The sequence below is a fragment of the Amphiura filiformis genome, chromosome 20 (assembly GCF_039555335.1).
Source record: "Amphiura filiformis chromosome 20, Afil_fr2py, whole genome shotgun sequence".
Taxonomy (NCBI): Eukaryota; Metazoa; Echinodermata; class Ophiuroidea; order Amphilepidida; family Amphiuridae; genus Amphiura; species Amphiura filiformis.
In genome coordinates this window covers 56,325,660-56,337,756 of record NC_092647.1, presented here as the reverse complement: position 1 = coordinate 56,337,756, position 12,097 = coordinate 56,325,660, and the positions used below count along the sequence as shown (strand labels likewise).

The 12,097-nt window shown below is 39.6% G+C and overlaps 2 protein-coding genes across 2 annotated transcripts in view; both read left to right on the top strand.

Annotated features, from left to right (window-relative positions):
- Window positions 1-12,097, top strand: part of LOC140142067 (arf-GAP with GTPase, ANK repeat and PH domain-containing protein 1-like) — a 204,014-nt gene that overhangs the window by 29,466 nt on the left and 162,451 nt on the right.
- Window positions 4,195-6,322, top strand: LOC140142059 (uncharacterized). Its single transcript, XM_072163999.1, has one exon. It carries the CDS (start codon window positions 4,290-4,292, stop codon window positions 6,162-6,164), a length of 1,875 nt encoding a protein of 624 aa, XP_072020100.1. The 5' UTR covers window positions 4,195-4,289; the 3' UTR covers window positions 6,165-6,322.

Here is a 12,097-nt window from a genome sequence, read left to right as displayed (position 1 = left end):
GTTAAGGGGGTACTACACCCATTGATTTTTTTTGCATTTTTTGCATTTTGTGAAGAAATTACAAAAAAAATTGGACAAAGTGGTATGCAAAATGAAGGGGCAAATCTTCTCGTTTTATTGGTGGCATCGGTATCAACGTAGCTTACATGCTTTTAAAAGTAGAAGCCAAAAGGTGGTACATCACTGATGATTTAAATTCACTTCATTTTGGAAAGCTTACTATCAACGGATTTCGTTAAAATTTTGATATGTGTTGCTAACACGTTAGGAAAATAAAGTTGATATGTAAAATGGGAATAAGTGGTTCCTGATTTCTTTTATGACTTCATGAACTTGGTGCTCCACAACTATCAAAAAAGGAACTGGTTAAAATGCTTCTATTTTCAATGTTGAGCTATATTTTGTATTTTTAACTTGCGACATTATTTCACTGAAACTTAATTAAGCCACAGGTAACAGGTTACCACAACCATACTACAGCAATGTTGAAAAAAATTGTATTTCTTGTCACCTAGACCACCATATTGGGTAGTTTTCCGTAAGCTTAACTCTTGTGATTTTGGTAACTATTTTATATTTATTTGTGAAATCCATCTCAACTAGGCATTCTAAATTATACTCACCATTTACATCCCAAGGTATATTAGTATATCCACCTTGCACTTCTCGATATATATCCAGTTAAAGACAGAATATCAAAATTATTCCTCATTATGATATCACAAACTCTCACATGTGTATTCAAAATTGATGCTTAAATTTGACCTGAACCAATCGACCTATAACCTGACATACGGTGACCTAATAGCCTTTTCTTCTCCTAACAACACATTATAATATTATTGACTAATGACTATACATCCATTGTGTAAGTGTTTATATATTTTGCATGCACCACTAGATTTTCTATAGAGAGTATAACAAAGGATTTAATGTATTCTATTCATGTACCCTACTTGAACATGCTGAATAGAATAAATCATGGTTTGTTATGAAACACGCATCTGAGCAAAGAGCTTTTAAATAGAAATAGAGTCGCAATTGATTATATAATCTTTTGTTCGCTTGATGCCGATTAGAAGTTGCGACAGGCTATTCATAAAAGTGGTACCATTGTTTCGAATAAAGGGGTTCCGCCATTAAATTGGTCACTGATCCGGCATCATTATTAACGCTCTACACAACAGGCGAGTATCAATAAGTGACCACACTACAGTCATGTGTAAGGGCAGTCATGTGTAAAGTGGTACCATTGTACTCAATGTATCCCAAATGTGTGCTTGTGTGGGTCTGCAGACTATAAGGAGGCTTTAGCTGTCGATGCAATCATCTTTACCACCCACCTGACGATAGGTGTTTCATTTAAATAAATTGAATGCTCTTGGTGATCGATTACACATTAGAATGTATGAAGGCTGCCATTTCCAGTCCATATATCTATATTACACTATAATGGTAATCGCTATACGTATACATGTAAGTATAAGTATAAGCCTATAAAGGTTGTTTTTAAGAAATTTCCATTTAATTTTATTTTAAGAAGGAGATTGGTATAGAAATAGTGGCGCACTCCAAAGAGGGGAGGGGTTGGGGAGGACAGATTCACCTCTGTGAGAAGTCTTGGGAGGGGGGAGGGGGGAAGAGGGGAGGAGGGGATATGGAGAATGAGAGAGGGCTGGAGGAAGGGATAATAAAGACAAGTATGTTGATGCCATTTACCAAAATCAAAGTTTGTTTAAGTGTTGTGCATCCTTAATCATTGCATTCCTATGGCATGTTTGTTTATGTGATGAGCGCTTCTTGAAGTATAAGCTAAACATAGCCTGCAGCCCATCAATCACATGTAATTTGGTGCCGAATTTGGCACTGGAGGCTGTCATCTTGTATTTTGAAGTATTGTAGTGTAGAAGCTCTCGGTAAAGACACAATTAATCTTTACCTAAACCAACATAATTAGTATTTGTGACAAGAACAAGAAGAAGAATAGCAAGTGAAGATAATAAACATCATCAAGATACGTTTCAGCTAAAGTGTATCCTTGGATTTGTGATGATTTGTGTCACTTTTTGTTGTTGGTTCCGAGTCATCGAAGATTGTATTATTTAGTACCAAGCTTCTGTTAACCAGGGGAGCAAAGCAAGTTTGCCCCTACATTTGTAAAGATTAATTATCTGTAAGAAGATGCTATAGTTGGTAAATAGTTACCAAATAAAGGTTCAGTTGAGCGCCTGTTTTGTAAGCTTACCTAAAAATAGCTAAAAGCTTAAGGTCGTGTCAGCAGTGTAAACATAAACATTGCATTGGCACAGACAGTCACCACAGCCTCCAGTCATGTCAGACGTCACTGAATATAGCAATATTAATGAGTGTGCATGTAGATAAATGCACACTTGGTAGAAGCTTATAGATTAGAACTTCAAAGAAGTTATCAAGGCCTATGAATCCGAATCGTAGAAATCAAATAAAGATATCAGTAGTAGAGCCTGCATGTACATTTCTAACACTCCCACGAGTCGCTTACGAAAACACAAGCACAAACTGAAACAAAAATACTACTGAAAAATAGCTTTGTGGTATTTTTTAATAAATATCTAATAAAGGGGTAACAAGTTTACTCCCACCCGTCATGAAGTCGCCATTTACAATTCAAATAAAGTTTGGTAGTAAAGTGCCTGCATGTACGCTCTAATACTGACATTAGTAATCTTGCAGTTCCACAGCTAGTGCATGCAGAAATAACTCATAGAATCATACAACACTGACACAGGACTTCTACCTAAAAAAGAGTTTTGTGGTATTTTGTTATCAATAAACGGACGCAAAGAGCTTACTCCCACCGTCGACATGACGATAAACGGGTGCATCGAGCTTTCTCCCACCCGCCGGTAAGCAACGTAGGGACTGCATTCAAGCGAAGTTTCGTGTATACTGACATCCGCATTTATTTCAGGTTTCGATACATGTAGCCTCACAAAGCACACTTTACACAGGTCCTACGTATAGTTTCTCACATAAAATTGTGAACCGTTGTTCACTTTAGAAAATATTTGCGCCGTTGCTTGCATCGGCGCTGCTTTCGTTAATTGCTCGCTTCGGTACTATCGAAAACATCATGTCGAGTCATAAAAGCGGTTCAATTAAGAAGCAGAAGATCTTATAAAAGTGATGCATTATCAAAAAGTACAGAATATGCATTATTGCAAGCTGCAACTCAAAGGTTGAACTAGAATGTCGAGCCAAAGCATTGAAGGAAAAACAAGCTTTAGAAAGTGAGGAATTTAATATCCAAGCAAGGGCAAGAGACTTGGAACAAGAAATGCAAGCCAGGGCAAGGGACTTGCAACAACAAAGAGAGTGGTTGGAAATGAAGACCGAAATAAACATAGAGCAAGCTAAAATAGATGTATTGGAGGATTATGAACATAAATCCCAGAGCTTAAGAAGTAGACCAAAATCGGTGCTTGATGACCTCACAGAAGCTCAACCAGATACAAACACATCAGTGAGGCAGTGGTTGAACCACAACACTAGAGAAGGTCAAGAAATTGATGGCAAGTTCCTAGCTAAACAAGATACAATTGGTGCTGTAGGACTAAATCCAGGGCAAGACCAAAATACACTCACATGGATTCGGGATTTGCTAAAGACCAGCCAGCAGTGGGTATGACTACTGATGGTAAAGTACATGCTGATTTAGGTCAACAAGTTCAACCTAGAAGCATGTTAACAACCAGTAAAACTATGCAAGTCAATTTTCCACCACAAAGTGAAGTCTTGTTTCCTGCAGCAGCACCTGAGGAATCAGAAAGTACAGGGACAGAATACCCCCACATTATTTGTCAGCCACGAAATATGAAAATATTGATGAACAGTATCGTCAGTATGGTCAAGAACAGTACAGTGAACAGTATGAACATGACGGGCCTTCATCAGTAAAGTATGGTCATAGAGTAACTTCGTCACCAGAGCCTGATGTGAAGAAAAAACAAGTGATGTTGCCACGGCAACATACAACAGAAGTGAAAGAAGAAGATAAAGATAACAGTATAGAAAATTTGGCAAGCAACCAAGACAACTTAACAAGGCTGCTGGTGGAACAACATAAACAAGCTTAGTCTACCAAAGCGGACATTACAGACATTTACTGGAGACCCGCTTCAGTATGTTACTTTCATACGAGCCTTCAATTCATAATCGAAAATAAGAGCAAAAGCAATAGAGACCGTCTGTACTATCTTGAACAGTACACAAGAGGTGAAGCCAACAGTTTGGTGAAAAGTTGTATTCACATGGATGATGAGGTTGGTTACCTGGAAGCAAAAAGGTTGCTGGAAAGGAAATATGGTAATAAGCACAAGATTGCAGAGGCTTACTTAGCGAAGATGAGGCAGTGGCCGAATGTGAAAGGTGATAGTTCAGGGCTACAAGATTTGTCATTATTTTTGTTAGAATGCAAAAATACCATGACCAGCCTGGGCTATACTAATGAGTTGCAAAGTACAGCAAACATTAGAATGTTGATGATGAAGTTACCATATAGTATGAGAGACAGATGGAGGAGACAAGTAGATTATGTAGAAGAAGAAAGAAACAAAGTGGTAACATTTGAAGACTTCACCTCCTTCTTAGAAAAACAGGCTAGAATCGCAACTAATGCTGCCTACGGTAGAAGTGTGACGGAGAAGGAAGATAGTACTAAGAAGGAAGAAAGGGTAAAAAACCCAAACTATCAGACTTATAAAGCTAGAAGAAATCTAGCAACAAACACAGAAGCTGTGTCGGCAAGTGTGACATCAAATAGTCCAGGAGCCAGACCAAATGTAATGTCATATAGTCCAGGAGCCAGGCCAAATGTGTCGTCAAGTAGTCCAGGAGCCGACAAGCCGTGTACATATTGCAAGGGTAAAGATCACACTTTGGAAATGTGTAACAAATTGAAGGAAAAGCCTATAAGTGACCGGTTGCAGTATCTAAGAGAGTTGGGAGTTTGTTTTGGCTGCCTAAAGAAAGCAACACATTACAGTAAAATCTGCAAATACAAGCTTACCTGCAAGACATGTAAAAAGCGCCATCCAACAGTGCTGCATGTGAAACAGGAAGAGACAAAGAAGTCTGGTGAAGTTGCCAATCAGACATGTGGGCTTACAGGCGCCGGAGTTAAATCTAGTGAATCATATCCCACAATAATACCAGTCATAGTCTACTCAAGAGTTTCCAGAATGTCTGTAGAAACTTACGCCTATCTTGACAACGGCAGTGATGCTGTATTCTGTTCTGAAAGGCTGCAAAAGGAACTGCATGTTAAAGGCAAGAAAACCAAATTGGAAATTGAAACCATAACAGATGATATCATAGTAGACAGTGAAATCATCCAAGATTTAGAAGTTTCTGACATGAACAGAAATAATATCATCTCTCTTCCAAAGGCATATACACAAGATAAGATCCCTGGTGACTTGGCTGACATCATCAACCAGGATGATATTGATGCAATTCCTTATATGGAAGAAGTTAAGCTAGGAAGATTAAATGATGAATCTCAATGCCATATTGGTCTCCTCATAGGAAATAATGTGCCTAAAGCATTTGAGCCAATACATGTAGTAAATAGCCAAGGTGAAGGACCTTTCGCCTGCCAAACTAGACTCGGATGGACAGTGTATGGTGTCAAAAATAAAGAACACAAAAGGACATCAGTCATCCACAGAATTAAGGCACATGACACTATTGACCAGCAATTAGAGAAACTCTACAACGCTGAGTTCAATGAGCGAATCATTGATGATAAACCAGAGAGAAGCGTGAGTGAAGGACAATTCCTAAACAGAGTAGAAGCATCAATCAAGTATGTAGATGGGCACTACCAAGTAGGTTTCCCGCTCAAAGATGATGACATGAAATTGCCGAACAATATACATCAAGCCGAACAGCGGGCATGCCATCTGAAGAGGAAGTTAGAAAGGGACTCGGTTTTCAACGACCAATACACTGCATTCATGAATGATATGTTTAAAAATGATTATGCAGAAGAAGTGCCCAAAGATGCATGCAATAGAAAGGATGGCAAGGTGTGGTATGTCCCCCACCATGGGGTGTTTCACCCCACCAAGGGCAAGCTGCGAGTTGTATTTGATTGTGCGGCAAGTACATGGGCCAGTCTTTAAACTCACAATTACTAAAAGGACCCGACTTGACAAGCAACTTGGTAGGTGTGTTGACGAGGTTTAGAGAGCACCCTGTTGGAGTTGTAGCAGACATAAAAGCAATGTACCATCAAGTGCGTGTACCAGAACCAGACAGAGACTTAGTAAGATTTCTATGGTGGCCCCACGGTGACCTGAGTCTGCCTCTGAAGGAATATAGGATGAATGTGCACTTGTTCGGGCAACTTGCGTCACCTTCATGTGCAAATTTCGCAAGACTGAGAAAGACCGCTGATGATGGTAAGGAGAAATACAGCGAAGAAGTATGCAACACAGTGCTGTCCAACTTCTATGTCGATGACTACCTCAAATCTATCGAAAGTGAAAGCAAAGCTATTCAACTCGCCAGTGATCTCACCAGCTTGTGTAAGGATGGTGGCTTCAAGTTGACAAAGTGGTTGAGTAACTCAAGAGAAGTGTTGCAGTCAGTCCCTGAAGACGATAGAGCTGAGACTACAAAGACACTAGATTTGAAGAATGAAGAATTACCATCAGAAAAGGTGCTGGGGTTGCTATGGTCACCACAAACCCGACAGGTTCGAGCTTCCATATTAAAGTAAAAGAGAGACCTCCTACCAGAAGCGGCATCCTAGCAACTGTAAGCTCCATCTATGACCCGCTAGGATTTGTTGCTCCAGCAATCCTGCCAGCAAAACAAATACTGCAGAACTTAAGCAAGCTGCAGCTTGGTTGGGATGAGTCTATTCCTAGTGAGCTTCTGACCCGTCGGGAAAGATGGCTTGATGAAGTACCGAAATTGTCAGATTTCACCATCGAAAGATGTTTCAAGCCCAAGGACTTTGAAGAAAGTGAAGTTCAGATGCACCACTTCTGTGACGCAAGTCAGAAGGGGTATGGTTCAGTGAGTTACTTACGATTCGTTAACGAGAGTGGTCAAGTGCATCTTACTCTCCTGACAGCCAAGGCAAGAGTTGCTCCTTTGAAGATCATAACTATACCTCGCCTAGAGTTAACTGCAGCTGCAATGGCAGTAAAGGTCAACAACATGTTGCAAAAGGAACTACAGTTGAAGGTCGAAAGCACATACTTCTGGACTGATAGTCAGACCGTGATCAAGTATATTAACAATGACACCGCCAGATTCCACACCTTTGTGGCTAATCGAGTCGCACTGATTAGAGATGGCTCCCAGCCACACCAATGGAAGTATGTAGGAACCAGCTCAAACCCTGCAGACGACTGCTCAAGGGGCTTAGCCGTTGATTGCTTCCTCAAGAATAGAAGGTGGACTGATGGTCCAGACTTCTTACACAAAGCAGAAAACCAGTGGCCAAAGACTACCATTGGAAACAGCGCTGAAGAGCTAGCTGATGATCCAGAAGTTAAAAAGAAATTAGTAGTCAACACAGCGTTGACAGAAGAAGCAACAGATACAATGGAGAAACTACTTACACGATTCTCCTCATGGTATCAACTTTGTCGTTGTGTTGCATGGATCCTCAGAGTCAAGAAACATCTCCGCAAGATCTGTCGTGATAGAGATGATGACAGAGTTGATGATAGAGTTGATAATGGAGATGATGATGGTAGAAAGAATGATGAGAATGAAGAGCATGGCAACATTACAGATTTGCTTAATGTTGCTGACATGCAAGAAGCAGAAAGAGCTGTGATAGTATATGTCCAAACCAAGGCATATCCAGAAGAAATTAAGACACTAAAAGAGCTGCAATTGAGAAGTAATGACAGTCAGCCAGAAGACAACTTGCGACAAGTTAGCAAGATTAAGAAAGCAAGTCCTCTCTACAGACTTAATCCATTTATAGAAGATGGAGTAATCAGAGTAGGTGGTCGACTGGCTAAGTCAGCTCTACCTGAAAAGACAAAATTTCCATCAATCATACCAAAGAAGTCCCACATTGCAAAGTTGATTTTACATGACGTCCATGAAGCAACTGGACATGGGGGCAGAAACCACATGTTGGCTCATCTGCACAAGAAGTACTGGATAACAAATGCCAATGCAGCAGCTAGAAAGGTTATCAACAGTTGCATCACCTGCAGAAAGAGGAATGCAAAAGTACAACAGCAGATGATGAGTGATCTTCCCAAAGACAGAGTCACTCCAGGAGAGCCACCATTTTCAAGAGTCGGAATGGACTATTTCGGTCCACTAGAAGTTAAACAAGGCCGTAGTATAGTCAAGCGATATGGTGTAGTGTTCGTCTGCCTTGCATCCAAAGCCATACACATTGAAATGGCAGCGTCTTTGGATACCGATGCCTGCGTAAATGTCATACGACGATTCGTGTCCAGAAGAGGCCAAGTGAAACAGATCCGCTCTGACAATGGCACCAATTTGATAGGGGCAGAAAGAGAGTTACGCCGAGAAATTGCAGCTTGAATCAAGACAGAATCCATGACTACCTTCTGCAAAGAGAGATTGAGTGGACCTTTAATCCACCAGCAGGAAGTCACCATGGAGGCATCTGGGAACGCCAAATACGGACAATCAGGAAAGTGATGTGCTCTGTTATAAAGGAACAAATACTAACAGATGACTCTCTTCATACATTACTGTGTGAGATAGAAGCCATAGTTAACAGCCGACCACTCACCAATGTTCCTGGAGAAGTATCTGATTTAGAGCCACTTACACCAAATCACCTTCTTCAACTAAAGAGTGACATGATCTTACCACCAGCCGCTGCAGGAAAGCTGAGTCAGTATGCCAAGCGCCGGTGGAGGCAAGTCCAGTATCTGGCAGACCTGTTTTGGCGCAGATGGATCAAAGAATACCTTCCTCAGTTACAACAAAGACAAAAGTGGATTCACCCACTGCGAAATGCCAAGGTGGGAGATGTCGTCATGGTTGTAAATGAATCTACACCCAGAAACGTCTGGCCGCTAGGAAGGGTGATTGAAACTCTCCCAGCAAGTGATGGACTGGTTCGACGTGCGAAAGTGAAAACTAGGACAAGCATTCTCACCAGACCCATTGATAAACTGTGTCTGCTGTTAGAATCGGAAGTCACAGACTAAACATCAGTTTACGTTAATTTGCTTCGAAAGGCAAGCTGACACCTTGCTTTCGCTTCAGAACAACTGATGCAAACTGTCAAATTCATCATGAGATCTACCAGATGTGACGACAGATGAACCTACCTGTACTACAGATGTGAAGACTGGTGATTCGTCTCTACAGCTTAATGCGTGTCTGCTTAGTGTGAAGTTGCCAGATTCAGTATACAACTCATCGTCAAGATCAAGAATGAACATGTTTGACACCTACATCACCACATCTGTGAATTTGATTTTGTAAAGAAGAATCCTATGCATGCAATTTGTACCGATGGAACCAGTGTGCATCATTAGCAAGTTTGTTTAAAGTTTGGTACACCACAGGCCCATGGAGTTAATTTGCAAGATTCTACATCGTATTCTACTGCTTAAAATGTGTGCACAATTTGTCGGTTGTGTACAGTGATCTACATGTAATCCATATTTGGGATACACATTTGAAAGTAATGTTCTCTGCGTGTATTTTGGAATCTCGATAATGCTCAAATTTGATTTCTCTTGAAATTATTGCTTTGCTATTAATCAAAGGGTATGCATGATCGAGGTCTGAAATAATTTCACTCAAGTTTCTAATTGTGTATTCCTATCTACATGTACTTTGCAAGTAAACGCATCCTATCAGCATCTGGTGTTTTGACTATAACCTGGATTGACTGAATTTGCAAATTTGGGCCATGGCTGCTATGGTTGTGCACAGGCAGTCATATTATATCAAGTTGTGTTTTTCTCATGGCTGCTATGGTTGTGCACAGGCAGTCATATTATATCAAGTTGTATTCTCATTTACAAGGTGTACCAAACAAGATATTCGCATGCAAGGAGTTATGTACTCTCATCTAAAGGACAGCAACAGACTGCATTTTTAGTTACAAACTAAGCATTGTTGTGTTCACGTTGATATGTTGTGATCATGTTGCACTTGAATAGTATCTCCCATGTGTTCAGTTGGCTTTTCCAATCTCACCAAAATTTGCCTGTTGTGTGGGCTTTTGTTTGGTTTTGTTTCACGTAATTTTGGTTGGCATGGGCAGTTATCTCTTGAGTGCAGCATCATCTATCTTGAATGTAAAATGAAGCTAAATAATTCTTTCATGTGAAGTTAAAATCACTTTTTGAAATGTCCAAAACTCAGTTTATTTTTTTCTTTTGGATCAAATCACTTGAAATTTTTGAAATGTTTTTTTTGTTTTGAATCATAGCATTGATACAAGTTTTTTATCACACAAGTGAATCAGATAAAGGTTTTTTGATTTCACAAATTTATTCATGTTTCAAATTAGTCAAGTTTGATGTTTTGAAGTTTAAGGGGTCACAAAGGCACCTCTTGTAAAAGGTTAAGTTTTGTCAGTAAATGGCACACCAAAACTATGTTTTAAGAAGAATTGTTGCTGGTAGCAGACAATTAGGCGCCGGAATGTTGATGCCATTTACCAAAATCAAAGTTTGTTTAAGTGTTGTGCATCCTTAATCATTGCATTCCTATGGCATGTTTGTTTATGTGATGAGCGCCCTTGAAGTATAAGCTAAACATAGCCTGCAGCCCATCAATCACATGTAATTTGGTGCCGAATTTGGCACTGGAGGCTGTCATCTTGTATTTTGAAGTATTGTAGTGTAGAAGCTCTCGGTAAAGACACAATTAATCTTTACCTAAACCAACATAATTAGTATTTGTGACAAGAACAAGAAGAAGAATAGCAAGTGAAGATAATAAACATCATCAAGATACGTTTCAGCTAAAGTGTATCCTTGGATTTGTGATGATTTGTGTCACTTTTTGTTGTTGGTTCCGAGTCATCGAAGATTGTATTATTTAGTACCAAGCTTCTGCTAACCAGGGGAGCAAAGCAAGTTTGCCCCTACAAAGTATATAAATAGAAATATAAGGAAAATGATGGGAATGAGAGAGGGAGGGTGAGAGGGGACAATGAGAGCGAGGGAGTGATAAAATGTAGGCCTAGGAAAGAATAAGTACAGAGAAGGGAAAAGAAAGGAATGATGAACACATTTAATAATAATTATTAGGCCTATATAATAACTAAACACATAACAGCACTGGGCAGCCATTCGACGATGTCAATGCCTTTATTCGTTACGTAATTAAAACGCCCAGTCCGATGTATTTCACACCTACCAAACACAACTCACCCAATTTCGCAAACTGGACGTTGAATGTACACTCTCATGAATATTGATTGGCAACATTTTCCAATATGTCAGCGCTCTAATCGGAAACAATAGAACAATAGACCCTGCAGAGCGTTGCATCTGAGTAACTAGGATACAGTAAACAAAATATATATAGGGCTAAAATGACTTACTACAATTGTTTAAAAGCACTTTTTTCTTCTTTTTTCATATTTTTTTTATTTCACATGATCCGTGCATATATCGCCTAGCTATAAATGAAAAAATATTTATTTAGACCAATCAAACCAATATATGGGTGTAGTACGCCCTTAAAATAAATTAAATAATGAATGAAAACAACTGACTCTGACTATCTCATTAGAATTTAGCTGAAAAAGATGATTATAGATCTTTTAATTATAATGATCAGTAGTTTTGATGCACCTAAAAGGCATCACAAGTTAGCACAGGCTGTGTGCTGGGATTTTTCTACCTCTATGATGATCCCAAAATGCCCAAAATGTAGATTTTTTTGGGGGGGTTGCATTATGGTAAGTATTTCTGTCAAAAATTAAAACTGATCTGTCAGTACGTTAGTACCAAATAGACGAGGATTTTAAACATGCTCATCTATCAGGACACAGTTCTTTAAAGCCCGATCCTGACTCCACTTCGCAGCGCGATGCGATGCTTTTTAAACATCGCAGCATCGCACAATGAAA